The 22,809-nt window shown below is 41.9% G+C and overlaps 2 protein-coding genes across 2 annotated transcripts; both read right to left on the bottom strand.

Moving 5' to 3' along the window:
* Positions 1-12,196: 12,196 nt before the first annotated feature.
* LOC148846557 (organelle RRM domain-containing protein 6, chloroplastic-like) lies at positions 12,197-14,324 on the bottom strand. Its single transcript, XM_088955979.1, has 4 exons — positions 14,315-14,324; positions 14,137-14,205; positions 12,702-12,808; positions 12,197-12,623 (listed from the first exon to the last, which is right to left on the bottom strand). The coding sequence occupies exons 1-4, from the start codon at positions 14,322-14,324 to the stop codon at positions 12,525-12,527; spliced, it is 285 nt and encodes a 94-aa protein (XP_088812105.1). The 3' UTR covers positions 12,197-12,524.
* Positions 14,325-20,226: 5,902 nt separating this feature from the next.
* On the bottom strand, positions 20,227-21,949 carry LOC148846556 (Pectin lyase-like superfamily protein). Its single transcript, XM_088955752.1, has 3 exons — positions 21,699-21,949; positions 20,807-21,066; positions 20,227-20,546 (listed from the first exon to the last, which is right to left on the bottom strand). The coding sequence occupies exons 1-3, from the start codon at positions 21,891-21,893 to the stop codon at positions 20,393-20,395; spliced, it is 609 nt and encodes a 202-aa protein (XP_088811878.1). The 5' UTR covers positions 21,894-21,949; the 3' UTR covers positions 20,227-20,392.
* Positions 21,950-22,809: the final 860 nt, after the last annotated feature.

Below are 22,809 nucleotides of genomic sequence, written 5' to 3'. Positions count from 1 at the left end.
TTAATATGGTTAGTTTGTTCACAACCAAAATATTCTATATTATTATTAATTCTCTTTACCTCTATGAAATGATTCACAAATATGTTTATAAAAAGTGCAAAATATCTTTCACATTCTAATATTATGCACACTAAAACAACTAATTGAACAAAATATCAATATCCGATTATTTAATATTGCATACAAAAAACGATTGGGTCCATGTTAGAAATCCAACAATAAGGTGCAACTTGGTCAGACTCAACCCGTAATCTTCCATGGGTTGGGTTTGGATTTTTAGGTCCTTAAGATGGGCATGGGTCCAAAAGTTTGGGTTTTTTAATTTTTAATCAGCCTAACCTTATCCCAACTAGAGCTTGGTCTGATTGTATACATGTATATATGCACATATAGTCATATAGACACATATATTGCATGCATATATGCATTTTTTATTAAACCATGCATATGCATACAAATGCAAATAACTGTATATTAATTTTAGTGTGGGCTGATTGTCCAACCTAGCCTAGGCTAGAGGTGTAAAGTGGGCTATGCCGGGCTGGCACAGCACAGCACGTGGGCGGCCTGTGGGCTATCATGGGCCGTGCTGCCCTCCCCGGTGAAAAATTTGGGGGTCGGCACGGCCTGGGCCCATGTGGGCCTGTGGGCTGAGCCTTGGGCCAAGTCGGGTCGTGTATCGGGCCAAAGCTATTTATTTAAAAATTTTGACAAAAAAACTTAAAATTTTAATTTTATATGAATTTTGTGTATAAAATTGCTTATATATACAATATTTAAATAAATTAGTATAATAAAATTAAAAAAATATTTATTTTATTAATATATTATATACTATATATTATTATATAATTATAATATATATGGGCCGTGCCATAGGCCCGGGTTGTGGGTTGGGCCGTGTCAATCAGCGGTCTGTGGGCTGACACGACCCGATTTACACCTCTAACCTAGGCCAACCTGAGTGCATCAAATTTTAATACAGGCAAGACTTGGATTAGATAGTTTGGGCTTGACCTTGGTTTTAGGTTGGGCTTGGGCTTTAGGCCCAATTCTTAAGGTTGGTCTTGGGTTGAGCTAAAACCTAGTTCAACTTGCCTAACTCGAACCCCTATCCAACCATCTCGGCATATGGTGGGTTGACAATTCAATTGTCTGAGCCCATAACATCATTAATCATATAATAAAAGCATAAAGATAGATAAATATGCAAAAACACAACAAAAAGAAAAAAAAATGGTCATTACCATTAATTGATATGGAAACGACATCATTATTAGTGTTTTATGTCTAAGCCTAACTAGTTTGAAATTTTGAAACGAAGGATGGGTTAGGGTCCCAAGTTATTGAACCCCCAATCCTAACCATAACCCAATCTTAAAACTTCAAGTTGGATTCAGGTTTGTTGGGCTTGGATCAGTCACAATTGGCCGCTGACTTCTCTACTTCTCTACTTCCTTTTGTCAAATGCACCTATTTTCTAGGCTCTAATTCTATGTTTGGTTTGAAAGATCATAAAGGGAAAAGAAGGCAAGGAAACCTATGAAAATCTTGTAATGGTTTGACTCTTTTCAAACCTATACAACATTTTCGGTACCTTTGAGTTCTCTACTTCCTAGTCTTCCTTGTATAGGTTTCCCTGCCCTTCCCTACCATTTTTTTCACTTAGGCTATATATGGTTTGAAGGAAAAGACGGGGAAGGAGAGATTGGCTTCAGTCAGTGCAAGGCCCGTTTGAACACTGTTCAAACAGCCTTTACAGCCTTACATTGGGAACATCTCCATACTTCTATGCTTTATTCCATAGAGAGATATTTCCAATACAACTCGAACGAATTCAAGTTGTATTTTTTATATTCAGCTTTACAGTATATATAGTATACACCAATACAGAATATGAAAATTGAAATACAAAAGGATTGTAACAGATCTTTGTGCTTGAATTGGGTCAATTATTATGTGACTGGAATCGTGCCTTTATTGTAGGCTAGTTGTACAGTATATTTCATATCTTTATTTATTGGCTTCTCCTCTGTTGTGTCACTATCACAGTCACATGCATTAATTGACTCTTCAACACTTTCAAACCAAACACAGCCTAAGGGCTCGTGTTAATTGAATATTAGCATTGTTATGTGTAAAATAACATAGTTATCATGTTTTAGAAAAAAATTGACTTATATTAAATTTTGTTTGTATAAATAGATAATAAATACATATATACACAGATATATAAATAATTGTAACAAAAAAATACATAAATATATAAATATATACATCTGTGGTACATCTATTCCCCATGCACAATTAGGATGTTCTGTGGAGCATGTGTGAGATACGCTTAGTGGGGAGACGGTTCGACTTAGCTCTTAGGGGCTCCTTATAAGGGCTGAAGCTTTACTTGAGGAGCTGCCTTGAGATGCCATTAAAACAAGCATGATAAGCTATTTTCTAACAGAATGAACTTTCTAGTTTTTTCACCAAATATTGCTTGAGGGGTCAACCTGAAAAAAAAAAAGAAAAAAGAAAAAAGAAAAAAGAAAAAAAGAAAAGAAAGGGTTGATTGCTGAAGCCTCCCCTAAAGTTTGATAATTTTGAACTTTTTGATATAGTTGCAAGTGTATCCCTCTATTAAAATCCTCTAATAAGAAGCATAAAAATGTCCAAAATGCCCATGAAGTTACTACTAAAGTTTATTTTTACAGAAAAAAATACAATACAAACTTTATGAACAACAAAAATATAAGAGTTTAAAGTTGTAGTTTTACCCTTGAGGCTCAGTTTAAAGTTGTAGCTCATATGATATAATCCAACTTAATTTGATTTTAAATATATATGCTAGTATATACTTAAAATTTGTATTATATTTATAAGAAAAGTTGGCTTGAATGTTCTGTTTTTTACTAAATTGTCATAACTTTAAGTTTCATACAATTAATTTTTCCATACATATTTTTACCTAAAAATTCGATTCATTTTGTTCATGACATAAAATATCAAAATCATTTTTAGTTCATTTTATAAATATTATATAATATTTTTGATCATTTTAGTTTAATTTATTTATACTACTCAATATTTGATTTAGACCTATTCATGGGTTGGGTATGGGCCTAACTTTACACTGTATTGGGCCTGAGCTTCTGGCCGAATCCATTCAAATTTTGGCAAAAGCCAAGCTCGAGCCCGACCCATGAATAAGTCCATTTGATTGCAATCTGAATTCAATTTGAATCCAAAATCTGATTTGGATTCAAGTGTAAACCAAATCTACCTATAACTGATTCCATTTGATCCCTTAACAGTTTGCTTCAACAGCCTGGAACAATAGCCTTGTTATGTGTCTTCCAAATAACCCAAATGTAAGAATGCCAATGGCTTATAGGGGTGCTTATGGTTCGGTTAAACCAAGCTGTGGGCTATTTTTTGAAATCGAACCGGTATTTCCGGTTTTTACAATTCCCTGAACCAGCCGATGCCATCGTTAACTGATTGATTAGTTTTGGTTTTTGAATGGTTTAGTTCTTCAGTTTTTTGGTTTTTTATATTTATAAAATATATTATACACACACAAACACACACACACACACACACATATATATATAATATTTTAAATAGATAATTATATATATGTATATGTAATAATTAAAAATATATATACCGCTTGGTTCAGTTAGCCACCAGTTTTTTTTCTAGGTTAATTGAAAACCAAACCAGTCCTTCATTAATTCATTTTTTAAAAAAAATATCAAACCAAAATCAAACCAATTGGTTTGGTTAACCACTTTTTCTTTTTGGTTCAGTTTTCTCAATTCAGTTTAGTTTTTTGATTTTTTATGAACACCCCTACCAATGGGTCGGACTAAGTGGTAATCCACATTGATCCAACCATATCAAGTTAGGGTTGGACCAAACTTAATTGGGCTTTGTTTGAGAGTTGGTTTAAGGTGGATATATGTCAAGCCCAATCCATCAACATTTCAACATTAAAACATGAGTCATGCATTTCGAAAATTTTATCACAAGTTACATCAAAATTTTAATCAATCACATTAACATGGTCTACTTATTTTCATTGGTTCACATTTTACAAGATATACTTATCATTAAAAACTTTAACAATGTTAAAAATGTCACTATTATCATGTGATGTATCGTTTTACCACAGATTTGTTCACATTTGAATTATGTTGCATCAATTTCCATAGAAACTATCATAGATTTTACCTTAAAATGTACATTCCTATGTGATGGTGCGCTATTCGGTTACTCCTAGCTGGTACTTGCGTGGCTCCTGAAAGGTACCTGAGATGGAGAAGGAGAAGAATCCCCGGGGCTTGCCCGACGGAAACACTCCGACGGTTAAGTTAGTGTTCAGTAGAAGAAGCAAAGAGAGGATCAAGGCTAAGAGTGCAGATAGTGCGAGTGATAGAAGTTACCTCTGTTCTTTGAGGGTAGGCTCCTTATAACAGAATTCCGTTGCATCAGGCCCACTGGCCTCTGACAGGGCAGGTATAACCGCCACTGTCAGCCTGCTGCAACCGCTACAGGCAGAGCTGAGGTGGTACGCACGGGGCTGTCATTGCAGGGTACGTGCCTATCAGTTGTAAGGCACCCTCTAAAGGTGACAGGCACAACACTATCTGACGAGGGACGTGGCTATTGTCCCCAGATTTGTCGGGTATGGTGGTCAGGTAGGAGATCTTCCTGCGATATGTCAAACTGCTCTTTCACGAGTTACCCTGTGTCGGGCTATCCCACAAGCGGCGAGCTGCATGTGGCAAGCTATGCCGAGCTGTCTGGCCTGGGGTGTCTTCACCTTGGGGTACCTAGGGGCAGATCAGGGTGTTCCTGTCCGAGAATGGCCTGAGATTCACTGGGAGGAGCCTGGGTATTAGGAAAGGTTGGGGGGCCCCGAGCTCGAAGGCAGCTTGGGGTGCCTTAGCCTTAGGGAGGGGGTGCAGGCCAGGCGGCTCCCGACAAGTAGCCTATCCCGTCGAGTCGCCGAGCTGAACTCGGTGGGACCTTCCCTCCGAGTTGTGGCTACGCTTGCTGTGCTGTCACGCTGAGTCATCGCTTGAGCAAGGTCACGCCCACGTGTACCCGTGCCACGAGGTCAAGCCAAATCACCCTCCATCACTATGTAGCATTGGTTGAATATATATGCTCTGCATACAGAACCAAGGTTCAAAATATCAATACAGTCCGATACGTCGGTAGGTCGCAAGCATCGCAGGTAGAGGAGCGTGTAGATCTCCGATACAACCGTTTGTCTATTATGGCGTATTTGGTTGCATGGCGCTCTACCCTTCTGACCGCATTGCGATCTGCAGGGAAGGTCCCATGTAGCAAGAAGCTCGCGAGCGGGTCAATCCAACTCGACTCTACTTGAACGATAGGATCGACATCCTCTGCCCCCCCTCCCCCACGAGAATGCTAGGTCGAGGCAGGTCCTCTATGTACACGGTTCTCATGGTGATATCGCTAGTGCTGGCTAACCTGGACAGGGCGTCGGCCTCAACGTTCTCCGACCTCGGGATTTTCCTGATGAGTGTGACTGGAAGTTGAGCAGGGCCTCTCTGACTTTGGCTAAGAAGGCGACCATGGTTGGCTCCCGAGCTTCGTATTCGCCAATGACCTGGTTGACCACGAGCTGGGAGTTGTTGCAGATAACGATATGCTTGGCTTTTACTTCTTTGGCCAAGGCTAGTCCAGCTATCAACGCCTCGTATTCCACTTCATTGTTGGATGCCGTGAACTCGAAGCGTAGCACGTACTCCAATTTCAAGCCACTTGGGCCGTGCAGAACTATTCCGGCTCCGCTGTCCTGTTGGTTCGAGGAGCCATCTACGTGAAGGATCTAGGGCTCCTCATCCCAGTTCGCGCTTGGCCTAAGTAGGAGAAATGCCACACCGACTGCTACCTCACGGGGCTCAGACTCAACCGGCCTGGGAGCTTCGGGCTCACCTGAACTGGGGATCTCGTGCTCAACCGGCCTGGGGACTTCGGAGTTGAATGTGCCCTTAATAGAAGTTCGCGGCTTGTACTGGAGGTCGTACTCGCTGAACTCAACTGCCCACTTCGTCAATCGACCAGAGACCTAGGACTTAAGTAAAGCTTGCCTCAGAGGTTTGTTGGTGAGGACGATAACAGTATGAGCCTGGAAGTACAGGTGGAGCATCCGAGCTGCGATTACTAGTGCGTATGCTAGCTTTTCTATTTTCGGATATCTCGTCTCTACTCCCTACAATACTTTACTAACATAATAGATGGGTCGTTGGACCTGATCTACTTCCTTTATCAGTACCGAGCTAACCACTTCGTCACTTGCTGAGAGGTACAGTTCTAAAATATCACCCTCTTCGGGTTGGGTTAAGATTGGCACACTAGCGAGGTATTTCTTGAGCTCGTCAAACGTGAGCTGACAGTCTTGGGTCCATTCAAACCCTTTGGTTTAATTTCCTTGAAGAAAGGCAGACAGCGGTTCGCCGACTTCGACATAAAGCAGCTTAGGGCGGCTACGCAACCACTCAACCTCTGAACCTCCTTCAACTTCTAGGGTGGTCTCATATCTAAGATGGCCTTAATCTTATCCGGGTTGGCCTCAATGCCGCGCCGGTTAACGATGTATCCTAGGAATTTACCCGAGATAACACCGAAGACACACTTGTTTGGATTCAACTTCATGTTAAACCGTCTCAGAATTTGAAAAACAGAATGCAAGTCTTGTATTAATTCGTGGGAGAATTGAGTTTTGACGACCATGTCGTCTACATAACATTCTACTTTTCTGCCAATTAATGGCTCAAACAATTTATTTACAAGTCTTTGAAAGGTTGCCCCAACGTTTTTCAACCCGAAGGGCATAACCTTGTAATAGTATAGACCGAACTCTATGATGAAGGCAGTATTTTCTTTGTCCACCGGGTCCATCTTGATTTGGTTATAGCCCGAATAGGTGTCTAAGAAACTCAGCAACTCGTGCCCTGAGGTCGCGTTCACTAAGCGATCGATTCTGGGGAGTGGGAAGCAGTCTTTTGGGTAGGCTCAGTTTAGGTCGGTGTAGTCGACGCACATGCGCCACTTGCCGTTAGCCTTCTTTACCAGAACGGGGTTGGCTACTCAGCTCGAGTAATGAACTTCTCTTATGAAGTCAGCTGCGAGGAGCTTCGTGACCTCCTCGTCGACCGCTTTCCACCGCTCCGGGGCTAGGTTGCGTTTCTTCTGTCTAATAGGCCTAACTACAGGATCAATATTGAGCTTGTGAGTTATAAGTTCATGGTCTATACCAGGCATCTCTGCTGCGGACCATGCAAAAATATCTAAGTTTTGAAGTAAAAAACTTACCCGTTCGGATCGTAGAGGTTCCTAGACGGAAACACCGATCTGAAGCATCTGAGTTGGGTCTGCTGCTGAAGTGGGAACAACGATTATTTCTTCCGTGGGTGCAGCTCGTTCTTCGCCTTGCTCTGTAGGCCGCTCTAGTTCGAGGTCGTCAGCCACCTTGGTCTTTCCCTTTAGGGCGGTGACATAGCACTTACGGGACTCGAGCTGGTCATCCCGCGCTACCCCCACACCGAAGTCTGTAAGGAACTTCATTGCCAAATGATAAGCGGAGACCATCGCCTGTTGGACATGGGTGATCGGCCGACCTATTATGGCATTGTATGGGGAGGGGGTCATGACCACCAGGAAGTCGTGGTTGAGTCTGATTACGTAGGGCTATGTGCCGACTTCCACAGGTACTGTTACCTTCCCAAGGGGCCTGGACCTCTTTTCCACTGAAACCAACCAAAGGAGTGTTCGCGGGCCTCAAGTCACTTCCCTACAACTGAAGCTGGTCGAACGCGGCTTTGAAGAGAATGTTTGCCGACCTACCTGAGTCAACAAGGACGCGCCTGACCTCGAAGTCGTTGATTCTTAACTTTATGACAAGCATGTCGTCGTGAGGGTAGTGGACCCCTCGTGCATCGTCCTCCGTGAAAAATATTGCTTCTTCTGCCTTCGGTCGCTTCAGAGGATTTTGTTCTTCCTTGGCAGCTTCATGAACTAACGTCCAAGCTGCTATTGAGGTACAACCCGCGACGATCGAGCCTCCTACTATCACGTGGATGGTGCCCCGAACCGGCTTCTCTTCCGAAGCATCCTTACCGTGCTCCCCTTGTCGACCTGCCTTATTATTATTATTGTTATTATTTTGTACAAAATTCCTTAAATATCTGCGACGGATGAGCTCCTCTATCTCGTCGCGGAGGTTCTTACAATTTTTGGTATTGTGACTGTGATCTCTATGAAAACTACAATACAAATTCTTATTTCTCTCATTGGGATTCCCCCTCAGGCGGAGTGGCCACTTCACGTACGGGGCATCCTTGATTGCCATAAGGATTTCGGCTCGCTTCGCGTTCAGTGGGGTGTAATTAGTTAGGTCCGCTACAGAAGTTTAGAATGGCTGACTAGGCTTTGCCCCCTGAGCTATGTCCTTCTTCTTCCGGGTGTCTCCTTGGATGGAAGCTTCTCCTTCCCTCTTTCTTTTCTCGGGCGTGCTCTCGCCCTTCTGGTTGATCTCTTCTTCCGTGGCTATGAACCTGTCCGCAAGCTTGAGAAATTCAGTTATGGTCGCCGGCTGGTTGACTACAATGTGCCACTTGAATTCTTTGTGCGTCATGCCCTTCTTGGATGCTGCAAAGCGCACTGCGGGGTCTAGGCGCGGTATCTGCATACATGCATCGTTGAACCGCTTGATATAGCCCCGGATGGACTCTCCCTCTCTTTGTACCATGTTGAGAAGGCTTTCTTCAGTTCGCGGGCACCCTTACTGGTGACGAAGTGGGACGTGAAGACTTGCGTGAACTGCGCCCAACTTCTTATCGATCCGACTGGAAGGCGTCTACATGATCATTTGGGTCGAACGACCCGTCATACTTGTTTAGAGGGGGGAGCTTGAAGTTCTTAGGCATTGGAATAGCCAGGAGCTTGGGAGACAGGGGGATAGGAACAGAAAGAAGGGGAGCTTTAACTTCACCCGAGCTTACCTCTTCCCTGCCTTCGAGCTCAGGCAGGTTGTGGGTGGCAGATAGGCGAGCTCGGCGGTGGCGTCTCTGCTTCTTGGCGGGCTCTGCATTGGTGCTGCTCACCTCCGTGCTGTCAGGAATGGTTTGCGCGGGAAGCAGCTCTGACTGTTGGTGATGGTTGTGGACAGAGGGATCCTGCTTGCAGTTTGCAGCCAGGATCTCGAACCGGTTCTCTAGAAGCGGGGTTTCGAACTTTGATTGTGGAGGTGATGTAGACCTGGCGAGCTGGGGTCCTCCCGACCTAACTACCCGCGGCGAGACCAGAGTGGTTGGTCTTTCTTGTCTGTCGTGGGAGGAGGCTTGGCTCTTAGGAGGGTTTTGGGAAGCTTCTCCTTGGCGAAAAGGGCATTCATCTTGGCGGCGAGACCTAGCTTGCCGTGAGACTGGGTGCCGAGGAGGGAGCTAAGGTTGAGGCAACTGAGGGAATTGCTGCTGATAGTGGTACTAGGAGATGTGGTGCAGCACTTGCTACTGGTAAAGTTGGTGTTGCTGCACTTGGGCTTGCATGGCCCGCATGCACTGCATCAAATCGTCGAGCTGGTTTTGGCTGGTCGCCAGAGGGACGACAGTCGGTTTAGAAAATGTCGTTTCAACAGGGGGGGGGGAAGGAGAACACCCACAAGCGTCGTTGCTTGCAGCATGTTCAGGCTAGGGACTCCGTCTACAGAGAGGGGAATGGTGAACTACCCAATGCAGACCATGGGAACCTGGGGTTGTTCCCTGGTGTTATCCATCTCCATGCTACGTCCGACATTGCTTGAAGAAGCCATGAACGTTAAGTTTTCAGAGAAAGAAGAACTGTGAAGGTTTAGAGGAAGGCTTTTAGAAGCATTTCTCACAGACGGCGCCAAATGAGGGTGCGCTATCCGGTTACTCCTATCTGGCACTTGCGTGGCTCCTGAAAGGTACCTGAGATGGAGAAGGAGAAGAATCCCCGGGGCTTGCCCGATGGGAACACTCCGACGGTTAAGTTAGTATTCTGTAGAAGAAGCAAAGAGAGGATCAAGGCTAAGAGTGCAGATAGTGCGAGTGATAGAAGTTACCTCTGTTCTTTGAGGGTAGGCTCCTTATAACAGAATTCCGTTGCATCAGGCCCACTGGCCTCTGACAGGGCAGGTATAACCGCCACTGTCAGCCTGCTGCAACCGCTACAGGCAGAGCTGAGGTGGTACGCACGGGGCTGTCATTGCAGGGTACGTGCCTATCAGGTGACAGGCACCCTCTAAAGGTGACAGGCACAACACTGTCTGACGAGGGACGTGGCTATTGTCCCTAGATTTGTCGGGTACGGTGGTCAGGTAGGAGATCTTCCTGCGATATGTCAAACTGCTCTTTCACGAGTTACCCTGTGTCGGGCTATCCCGCAAGCGGCGAGCTGCATGTGGCAAGCTATGCCGAGTTGTCTGGCCCGAGGTGTCTTCACCTCGGGGTACTTAGGGGCGGATCGGGGTGTTCCTATCCAAGAATGGCCTGAGATTCACTGGGAGGAGCCCGGGTATTAGGAAAGGTCAGGGGGCCCCGAGCTCGGAGGCAGCTTGGGGTGCCTTAGCCTCGGGGAGGGGGTGCAAGCCAGGCGGCTCCCGACAAGTAGCCTATCTCTCCGAGTCGCCAGGCTGAACTCAGTGGAACCTTCCCTTCGAATTGCGGCTACGCTTGTTGTGCTGTCACGCTGAGTCATCACTTGAGCAAAGTCACGCCCACGTGTACCCGTGCCACGAGGTTGGGCCAAATCACCCTCCATCACTATGTAGCGTTGGTTGAATATATATGCTTTGCATACAGAACCAAGGTTCAAAATATCAATACGGTCCGATACATTGATTGTATCGTGAGTCACTCTGCTTTTTTTAGTTTTTTTCCTCAACCTGGTTCAGAGGGATCGGTTTAAGACCCGTCTACCCCCTGAATTGGGTTAGACCCCAAAACACGCCCTAGAGAGGCGTTTTGGGAAGCTTCCAATATGATATGTATCAACCAATATGATTCAATATGTATTGAAATTTTGAACATTGTATAGACCTATCAGGATATATGTGGTATCCCATCCTCCTCTAGGTCGACTTGGGTCAGGTTTGGGTAGGATCGAATCAGGTTGGGCTTTAGGTGGAGTCATTCAGGTCAGGTTTGAGTTGAGCCAAACCCATGTTGAGGTGGAGTCATTCGGGTTAGGTTTGGGTTGGGCCAAATCCATGCTGATTCTTCAAACCATGCAAATAGCCAGCTGTTAGAGAGTTGAATGGATTCAGTAAATCTCACAACGATTGAATTACCAAACCATATAAAAAAAATTTCGGAGAAGTACGAACATGCCCAGTGAAGATTTCTGATTTCTACTACAGAGCTATAAACATTCAAAATGTCAAAAAACCCCACTCTATACACCAATCGTGAATTGGCATCAATTTCGAGCGAGCACCCACCCCAACTGTACTTTGGGCCTAAAAATTCTGACTCTGGGCTGAACCATCATTCTCCAAAAAATTCGAAAAAATACGGACAAACCCAATGCAGATTTCTGATTTTCACTACAGAGCTAAAAACATTCAAAATATCAAAAACCCCCACTCTACACACCAATGTCCGCCACGATTTTTGAACCCACAGATACTACAACTACAGCGATTTAGGAGAAAACGCTTTTTTAAGTTGTTGAAACCCTTCTACGCCATCTGTATTCTGTGGTTAAAATTTTGAAACCTGAAAGTGATTCTAACCATGAATATTATTGCTCTTTTAAATCCTGTAATACACTTTTTTTTTTCACATCATGCATCCCAATACTTTAAACCTTGGCTCTACAGATTCTTTCTCCTGGTTACAGAAGACACACATGGGATCAGCTGGGTCGTAACGTGGGCTCCAATTCTAGAAATTTATGATGCATGGTCTAACTCATGTGTTGTGCCAGAATTCACCTATAGATCTTGTTTCTGGTCATTTACCAAAAAACCTTGTTCCTGGTTAAAAAAAAAAAAAAAACTGTACATTTTGTTGCATCAGTTAAAGAATGCCAAAGTTTTCTGCCATTGAATTGCATACAAGTGGCTCACCATCTCTTTAATTCAGGCCATTCAAAAAGCTTCCCATGTCATGGGTGTTTCAAACCGCACAGATAGATCAGGTAGACAAATTTAATACTATCTCATCTATAATAAACCTTAACTGGAAGTCTGGAATATCTAAGAAAGTGTTGTGACACCATTTGACTAAAAGCCTAAAGGGTATCGGTGCTTGCCGAACAAAACTAATAGCTGGAATACTGCAACATAGTGAACATTTTGTCTTGCAATATTGAATGTTTACCTAGCTAAGAACAGAAGAGAAAAAAACTAAGTACCAAGTTCACTTCCTTTGAACTTGTATAGTTGGGAGTTGCTTCATGTTGAAGCACGGGCAACAATTGAACATCATGAGGTCAGTATTTTTGCTAACTGACCCAAGTGAATTCTGTTATGTAGTGGGTGGAGGGCCTGATGATCTTGGGTATGCTCCAAAGGTGTTCTTTACAGGTTTTGCTAGTTCCACATGAACCAACCTGCCATCAATATACTGAAAGAAACAGAAAGTTGAGTGCTAGACATTTGACTATCTGATAAAGAAAGGAAAAATAGATAGGCAAAGCATGACCTTGCAGTCCATGTTTTCTAATGCTAGCATTGCATCATCTTGAGAGGTATATTGAACAAATGCATAACCCCTCGACTTCTTTGTAGCTTCATCTTTGACAATCTTAACTGCCATTAAATTTAAACCACAAGAGTGTTAGTTGTAGGTATCATACCCATTGTCCTTGAAATTATCCTAATGCACCCTTGTGAACCCATACAAAATGGGGATGATGCAACTTGTTTTGTTTCAGGTTCAACCTTAACTTAATATTTAATAATTAAAAATAAATTTAACTGTTATGTACTTGAATGATAAGAGGTTTTCATTTGGATGATGTCCAGATAGCATTGCTAGATAACATCTTTTGGTTGAGGCACCTCAGAGGGGCGATTTTCCAATTTGAAAAGCTTATAGGCAACCTTCTGGTGTTGGCAAGTCTATTATACTGTACTAGTCATGTCAGGACCAGCATATGTGCAAAGTATTTGACTCTTTCCCCACAAATAATATCTGTTACAATTGCCATTTAAGTTCCAATTGTAAGAGCCCCTCAACTCACCTATCTCGAAAACTAGAAAACATAGAAAGCTTAATTCTAAAAAAAAGAAAAAAAAAATTGAGTCTGTATATAGTTGTCATTCTATTCAGATCCATATTCAAATGTCAAGATCCTATATGATAGGGAGAACCTATATTCTTTTTTTTCCTTTTTTTTTTGAGAAAAAGGAAGGTATTGTATTGATTTCTAAAAATGATATGAAGATGTTTACTTATAAAAAATAATATAAGGATGTACAAATATAAATATGTACAGTGAGCCACTATACATAAGTGTAAACATGTTGTAGCTCTCCTGCTAAGGAGAATCCATATTCTAGAACATGGCTGGTTGTTCACCATACCAAATTAATTTTCGGAAAATGCCAATATATGTCTGAGATCAACAGACAATTAAATTTTGAAATCCAAACATTAAGATATCATGTAACAAGGACAATCCAACCATTACCCATATACCGTTTTTATAATTTGTTTAAATGAATTCCATACTAACATCAACATCCCAATTACACACTAATAAGTAGACCTCCATAGTTTATGAAGAAGAAAGCAAGACACATGTATCAGCATTCAGATAAAGTTTCCCTTTTAGAACTAATATTATCTATGATACTCACACAAGTCCTGGTTCCTTGTCACATGGCTAACACCTAGAGGATAGAAATAGTATTCAACAAAGAGAATTATTTGCACATCACACTGTCTCAGAAAGCATATTCTTATTTTTTGAAATTTCTAATTTGTTGGACTGAATCCTTCAGATTCACGGAAATGCATGATTGTCAGTGAGTGTTTGAGGAGTTGCATCACATGCACAAACCATGCTTTTAGAGTCATTATTTTTATTACTAACATATGTGTAACATTAATAGCAATCTAGAAATACATGTACCTTCTACTACCTCACCAAAATTAGAGAACTCCTTTTGCAGTTTGGCTTCACTAGTTGAGTGGGACAAATCTGCAGCATAATGTACAAACACAGATCATGACAAGTTGGAAAGATTACAAAGAGTAAGATCTATGTTCCCAAGGAAATAGAATGAAGTATTTAATCAATATCTTGGTACCTATAACCATGATGCTAACAGATATTTTCCTTTTCTTCTTTCGGTTATTGTAGTAATATGTGGTACAAAATAAAGATAATTTCTCAATAATGTGAAAAGGAAAAAAAAAAAAACAAAGGAGAACTTTCTGCTTCCTCCTTGTATGAGAACACAAAGAGGTCCTCCCAAAATATGTATCCAATTCAAAATGTAAAAATAAATATACATTCCACAAAAAATCCTTCTTAAGGGAAAAAACTTCTTCAGACATCCTTTTACTGCATTGTTTCCAAATGACTTTTAACTCATGACATATGGAACCATTTTTTTATTTGGTAACAAGACTAAAGGAATATTCTTACCAAAAAAGAGTGGAAGCAGAAGTAGCTTACCCAGTTGACCCCCTCCCCCGACAAAAAAAGGGCTGTCTGGGGCTGACCCAGGCAGCTCCCCATACACCACAAAAGTAGCCCTTATACAACTTAGTCCTACCTACTCCACTTCTGCTAGCGAATCAGGTGGTTTATCATCGATAAAAGAAAAAGCCAGGTGGTTTATCATTGATAAAAGAAAAAGCCAGGTGGTTTATCATTGATAAAAGAAAAAGCCAGGTGGTTCCTAAGATACATTATTATGATTCCTCAAACAGATCTTTGACCAAGGGATATGAAGGAAATCACATAAAATCCTAAACCAATAATAAAGAGATCGACCTGTGGCTTGAAATCTCATTTGCAAGCAAAGGAAACAGTGATGGACAACCACCTTATCTCATTATACACATTTTGCTCTAACTTTCCACATGAAAACTTCAATCCTTGAGATGATGACAGACCATCCAAGGGTAGCAACCATGCAAAAGTATCCATTTTTAAAACTTGAATGATCCAACAATACCATCACCATGGACTCACAAAAACAAAACTGAAAATATTCCTCTCAGGTCCCTCCATTTCTACCTCAAAATGAAATTTCTCTAATAATTTAAGGTGAATATACTGGCCACCTCTCTCTCAGGCACATGATGTCTACTTTTTTTTTTTTATTGGAAGCATGGTGTCTAAAATTGAACACCAAAGATCTCCTTATTGATCAATTTGAAACAGAGGTTAATCATAATATCCATGTATGTACACGGATGTGATGTCAAGAAAGCATCCCAAGGTCTTCCAACCCTCACAAAAATGATAGATACTCTTAATCATCTCTGTAAACATTAAATCCAAGCACAGCAACTTTCTTTGCCTTCCATTACCCATCACCACTTGGGTAAGTGTATGTATACTTGAATATATTCTAGTAAGGTCAAGTAAGGAGCTGTCCTACATGACCTAGCATATTTCTGCAAAATGGAAGGGTAATGTGGCTGATCTAAACCATCCCTCCAATAAGGGACCCTCTGGATCATACATGTATTCAATCATATGGCTAGGTCTTTTCAGCTAAAATTTCTCCTGCAAATAGGCTATAGAGAGACAACATTTGGAGTCCTTTTGGGACCCAAATATTATAGACTTTTATAAGATTCTTGGGTCATCTAAAGTTCTCTAAACAACTTGATGTAACCGGTTCTGGTCATGTACCAATTTTTTGGCTAAGTACCTCATCATTTGACATGCTCCTAGGTGACCTGTGACTCAAAGGATGGTGGCGCTCCCTGGTGGCGAACTGCCTAGGGGAGAGCTATGCTGAGCTCCCTAATGGTGAGCTGCCTGGGGGAGAGCTATGCCGAGCTCCCTGATGGCGAACTGCTTAGGGGAGAGCTATGCTGAGCTCCCTGATGGCGAACTGCCTAGGGGAGAGCTATCCCGAGCTCCCTGATGGCAAACTGCCTGGGGGAGAGCTATGCCGAGCTCCCTGATGGCGAACTACCTTGGAGGACTCGTCATTTGACCTGCTCCTAGGCGGCCTGTGACTCAAAGAATGGTGGAGCTCCCTGGTGTAGCGCAACCCGACTGCCCTCTGTATGAGGTGACGAGAGCTGAGGGACCTGCGAGAACTCCATCTTTTCCTCCTCTTTGTAGGCGGCAGGAGTTGAGGGACCTGCGAGAACTCCATCTTTTCCTCCTCTTTGTAGGCGGCGGGAGCCGAGAGACCTGCGAGAACTGAATCAGGGGGGGCGGGGACTCTCCGATGCTTAAGTTAGCACTCTGATTGTAGAGAGCTTGAAGATGATATTAGAGAAATGAGAGAGCTAGAGAGCAGGGATTACCTCCATTTTTCTTCCTCCCTTGCCTTCAGGGGTCGGAGTCCTTATAAAGCAGTGTCCTGTCAAATTAGGCGTAACCGCCTCTGTCAAGTCAGGCATAACCGCCTCTGTCTCTCTGCCGCAGCCGTTACTGCTAGAGCTGAGGTGGCGGGTGTAGGCAGCTGTTGCAGAGTACGGATCTTCTAGGCAAGGGACAACTCTCAAGGCTGGCAGGCACGGCGCCGCCTGGCGAGAGACGTGGCCACAGGTCTCCGGATCTGTCAGGTACAGTTGTCAAGCAGGAGATCTTCCTGCGATATGCCGAATTGCTCTTCCGCGAGCTACCCTGTACCGGGCTACCCTGCAAGTGGCGAGCTGCCTGGGGGAGAGCTATACCGAGCTGCTTGTGGCGAGCTCTGCCGAGTTGCCTGTGGCGAGCTATGCCGAGCTGTCTGTAAGTGGCAAGCTGCCATGTTTGTAAGTGGCAAGCTGCCTGTGGCGAGCTACGCCGAGCTGTCTGTAAGTGGCAAGTTGCCTATGGTAAGCTCTACCGAGCTGCCTGTGGCGAGCTATGCCGAACTGTCTATAAGTGGCAAGATGCCTGTGGCAAGCTCTAGCAAGCTGCCTGTGGCGAGATACGCCGAGATGTCTGTAAGTGGCAAGCTGCCTGTGGCAAGCTCTGCTGTCAAGAGGCTGCACTTGTTTGGCATGAGGTGCCAGGTGTCACAATTTCACTAGAGGGCCAAATCCGCCCTCATCACAACTCAACTAGCAAATCTACTCCCTATAAAAGGTTATGTACGCATACACACCACACATACATGCAACCTTCCTGACTTTCCATTGAAGCTTGATTCATTTTTTGCTTCAAAAAACTCAAAACTTGGTAGAGCAGGATGTTACAATACCATATCTGGGTAACACAACTGTGGATTATTCTCTTCATCCATTCCTCATTAGCATATTCTTCCTCTGTCTATGTTCTTTCTCCTCCAACCTGCTGAAAAGTGCCTTGGGATGTTCATTTCCACTAATAAATAAGCATTTGTAGATTGTCTATCATCACTATAAAAAAATCCCACCACATTGATACAACTAGGGAGATGGCTAGAGAGATCTTCAAGTTGCTACATTTGGTACCTAGATTCAAAAACCAACATCAACACAAATATAGGAAATGGGTATAAGACTCCATTTCCTAAGAAAGTGGACATGGATAATTGGATACAGGTATGGCCATCCCATTTAATATGCTTATATCATGCTTTTGAAATTAAATATCATTTCTCAATACCTCTATTGTGTCAAATTCAATTACGCTTTATCATATACAAATGCCTTTAATATGCTTATATCATGCTTTTGAAATTAAATATCATTTCTCAATACCTCTATTGTGTCAAATTCAATTAAGCTTTATCATATACAAATTCCTTTATATTATGATTTGTTAGAAAATATCATTTTAATATTTTGAAAATGTTAATGCTATAAAGTTAACATTAGAAATGCCCATGAAGTATCCACGTCATATGTACTGTTTCCAATACAAGTACACTAGGCATTTAAGTATCATAGGCTGCTATCATTAGGAGTCAGAGCCCAACAACAGTGAGAACTTTTCAGATGATAACCCCCTTACGATATCAAAGAAATATCTTAAAAAGGGCAGTTTAATCCTTAAGCTTCTTGCATATTGCTTTCTGGCACCCTTCATTCAAGAACTCAGTAGAGAGAAGGATGATGAATCACCCACTGAATCTAAATAGTAAATAAGACTGGAGTGGACTCTAAGTGATGTGACACAAAGAATGAAACAAAAGAAGGAAAAGACTTTCTATTCACAAATAGGTTGTCTGGTTAAAACCTGAGACTATATAAAGTGAAGGCAGGCACCTATAAAGAAATACTTACAAATTTAGTATCATTGGTATCCAACAAAAATAATACGTCTTGTCACAACTCACAACATTGATACAACACTCCTAGAAGTCTATATCTCATAGCACTGCCAGGAGCCCACCCATTAGCCAGCAAGGCAACTAATTTCATATAACCATCGAGTTCATGAATGTGCAGACTAGCACCTTACTCATCATCACCATCCAAGCCTTACCCCAAGCACATGAATCCTGTTTCACCATTCCATTCTGTTTAAAGTCATATCCATTGTTAAATTATTGGCGCTTAAATCATTTCTTATTACTTCTACCCATGTCCTTTTTGGTCTACCTGTAGCCCTTCTAGCCCCTTCAACTTACAACAAATCGCTTCTTCTTACAGGTGCTGTTGATGGTCTTCTTCTAGCACCTCACTCCTTAAGGTTATGCTTGGTTTGACAGAAAAATAAGAGAGAAACAGAAAATTGAGGGAATGTTCTTAAAGAGTTTCACAAAATTTGTTAAGAACTTTCCCTCAACTTTCTGTTTCTCTCCTATTTTCTATCAAACCAAACAGGGCCTAAAGGAATCATAAAATATTAGTTCCCAATCAATCCTAAGATGCCCCAGCCTACAAATAAGACTGAAATATTACTGGATATATGATAAACTACGTCAACCACGCCACAAGTTTAACAACATGAAATCAGATCCTCCAAGGCAAGCAAAGTTTGAATTTATTCTTTGACTTGGACATCTACTAATGAGTAAATGCAGCTCTACCTCAAGGGCAAATTCTTGGTCCAGAGACAAAAAAAGTGATGTTACATTTATCACCAAGGGTTACATGATTTTGCAGGACCAAAAAAAAAAAAAAAAAACTCAGATAGATTGAAGGTGCATCAAAACCTAACATTCGAATAACCCAAAACAGATACCCGTAAGGTCGGTGGAGTTGCAGAGGAAGGGAAGGTAATGGCTCCCAACATTGCAAAACAGCAGTACAGAGAAAGAACTCCAACTCTGAAGTGTGGTCGCCGAGAGAAGGGAGGGCATGTGCTTCCGTCAAACTTACGAAGTTACCCTTGAATTAGGTTGTGGAGGACCTGGTGGAGCGGTGGTGTCTCTCTCCTGATTCTCCTCTCCGGGAGACGAGCACAGCTGCACAGAGAGTCCGCTGTCCTTCGAGCTGGAATAGAGCTTCTTCAGACGTTTCGCTGGGCCGGCCGTTTGATAGCAGCTGAATTGCTTATTGGCTTGTCTTTTGGTGCATAGAAGTCATAAATGAATAGTTTAGGGGTAAAATAGTCAATCGAACGGAATTGTTTCTGTGTAAAATGAAAGTAGCCTAGGGAATATACGTCATGATGCATAATAAAGGTGTAGGCCCTTTGCATTGGAATCTTCTGTCCCAATTGATGGAAGCAACACTTTTGCATGGGAACGTTGGATCTGAAACTGAGAAACTGAAATTTTGCACTACCAAGAATAAACTAATACTCAAATTGGGTCAGATTAGTTTGGTGGTCTATTGAACTTGATAGACCTGCTGATCAATCCTTATTGAACCGGATCAAATCTCCTTTTTTTGTGGTTCAATAAATTTTGCACCAGTTCAGTTTCACATACCTTTGTTTGTAATTATAATTTGTACTCTAACTTGATGCAAAATTCATGTTTCTTGTCTCATTCGTTTTACATCTCAAAAACTAATGTAAAATTTGCACCGACTTTTTACGCTAAAGCAAATGAAATTTGTACTGCAACCCAACTGAGCCTAAATATGTTTTTCCTAGCATCAATTCATCTTAATTTAAACACTTTCAAAAGTAAGAAAAAAAAAAAACACTTTCATACAAAAAATATGCCAGTACAGAACAAAAACAACATTTCATTTGTGAACAACTTACATAGAGTATAATGAATAAATAATTGAATGAACAGATATACAGACAGATAGATAGATAGATGATATTATTACAATCTGAATAATAAAATAGAATCTTAAAATGAAAAGAAAGAAAAGATCCCCTAGAGGAAGGGCTGCAGCCATTGATCTCCATCAATAAAAGATGTATTAAGAAAAGGAGAAGCTTGAGAATCATTGAGTCTTTGGACATAAGGAGCCCTCAGTGTCATATTTGCTCCTGCACCTGAGCACATGTATTCTCCATAGAAGATGGTCCTGTTTCAGATAACCCATCAATTAATTAACTTGAATTGAAAACAAGTTCCTAGCTTCCTGCAGGAGGAAGAACTAGGGTTGTGTCTGGACAAGATTCTTTGAAAGCCCAAATTTTGTGGCTTAAAAGTGTTTTGGCTTTAGATTATTATGTTAAAAAAAAAACTCTTACCAAACTGTTTTCCACAGCCCAAATCTCAAAAGAAAAAGTTTATCCAAACAGAGTATTACTTCTGTTTATGTTGAGTCTACTAGCTACTTACTGATCTCTGGTAACATCATTGAAGTCATTCCATCCCTCCGGGGTGATGATATCAGTCATGGTAGTGTAAGCGAAGACAACGCGGGAGAAAGGCCTCCATGCTCGACCAAGCCATATTCTTCCAGTCCCTCCAATGCTGCAGTTAACAAAAGAGAAGCCAGTGTTCTCATCCTTGGAAGCTCTACCATGTGCTGTAACTGCTCCATCTATGCTCTTCTGTCCTACTGGTACTGGGCTAGCTATGGATATCAACTGGCAGTTCTGAAATGGTAAATGATAGATAATTAAGGGTTAAAGGGGGTGACTCTTAATAGTTTATTACCCACACAAAGAGCTTCTTCTTCTTGTGAAGTCTGGATCTCCTGCAGTCAAAATCTCTGCTCACATAGCATCCAGCCGCATGCGGGGCATATCTCCTATACATATATGTTAAGTTCATGAGATGTTCCCAATGTATGGCTGGATTCCCATGCTTTAAGAATGTGTGCAGAGGTTTTTGCTTTTAGAGAATCCCATGGCATTCTTGTGAAGGAAAGAACTTGCCCAAATCAAGGTAACACATTTCCAATGCTTCAAGCAGAGATTTATAGATAAAAGAAGAGTTATTTTCACTTTTCTTTCACTAGAAAGCAAGATATGGATTAATAGTACCCAATTCTGCAATATGTTTTTGAGCTTTACAATATGAACTTTGGATTCAACCTATATATATATATATTTTTTTTTGTTCTTTTGGGTGTGAAAAAAAATTAATTCAACATATCTTACATACCTCTCCATTCTTTCTATTTTAGTTTTGTGCTCATCAGTGACTTAATGACTACTCATAGGCCATAGCTCATCTCAAGTGTTTATTATTGATGACTGGTTGATTGTAAGGAAAAGAGAAATACCTCATATAATGACCTTCCATCTCCAAAGATGAAATCAATCGATCCTTGGATGAAGCAATCCCTGAAGTAATGCCGACCTCTATCATCATGAAGTGTGTCTTGTGCTCCAAAGAAGCCGCAGCCCCAGAAGGCAGCCTGATCTCCTGCTATCCTAATGGCCACTGCTTGAGCTCCAACATCCCCAGGGCTTGGCATTGGAGCTACATTCTTGTATTGGCATGAATGAGGTAATTGGTACCATCACTTTCTCACTGTATTTACTTGAGCTGATTAGTTACTTGGTAGCCATTTAGATACTTTAAATATGTAAAAATAAAAGATAACTTACAAGTAAATTCCAGAGTTGATCCATATAATAGTTCTTTTCTGGCTAAAATTTCCAACTGCATCAACAGCTGATTGAACTGTAGTGAAATTACAACACCCACTTTGATCTACGCAAAAAATTGAGGTGGTATTAGTGTCTGGGGGAGGGAAGTCAGGTGGAAAGCTGTCACAAATAGAGTCTTTTGCCTTCTTATGGTGGTGGTGGTGGTGGTCGTGGGGATGGTCCCCAAGGTAATATTTGATGACTGTTGAAATAATGGGTGATGAGGTGATAATGGAACTTAGATCAGTGAGGTACTTGAGACATGGTTGCCTTGGAACTATGAACTGTGTGGCTATGGAAACAACTAGAAGGGAAGATAGGAAAGTTAGAGAAGCTCTTTTGAGACTCATTTCTGTTTGAGAGGTGGAGAAATGAGACGTAGGATCCTTCAATAAAAAGGGAGGAGATGGAAATGCCCTTAAAGTACAAGGCTAAATGGCATGTCTTGCAAATCACCCTTCCTCTGTCAAGCCTTGGGAATTGTTTTAACCTACCAATCTTAGCATGGGTGTTGCTTGAAAAGGGAGTACAATTACAAGAAGCCAAGAAGTAAGGAGTTAATGGGCTGGTTTGGGTTCAGCCCAAATTTGCTTCATTTCCACCACTGGTCACACAAAGACCTTTAGCCTGAGTCCAGCACAAAGAGTCAAAGACTGAATTGTTGGGGATCATGCAATGGATCTCATATCAAATCTAAGCTTATAAAAAGGTTGAAAAGTTAAGCCTATAGAAAGCCCATTT

Source organism: Nelumbo lutea, chromosome 7, assembly GCF_056320005.1.
Source record: "Nelumbo lutea isolate HS-2025 chromosome 7, American lotus-T2T, whole genome shotgun sequence".
Taxonomy (NCBI): Eukaryota; Viridiplantae; Streptophyta; class Magnoliopsida; order Proteales; family Nelumbonaceae; genus Nelumbo; species Nelumbo lutea.
This window is presented reverse-complemented; position numbering and strand designations above follow the sequence as displayed.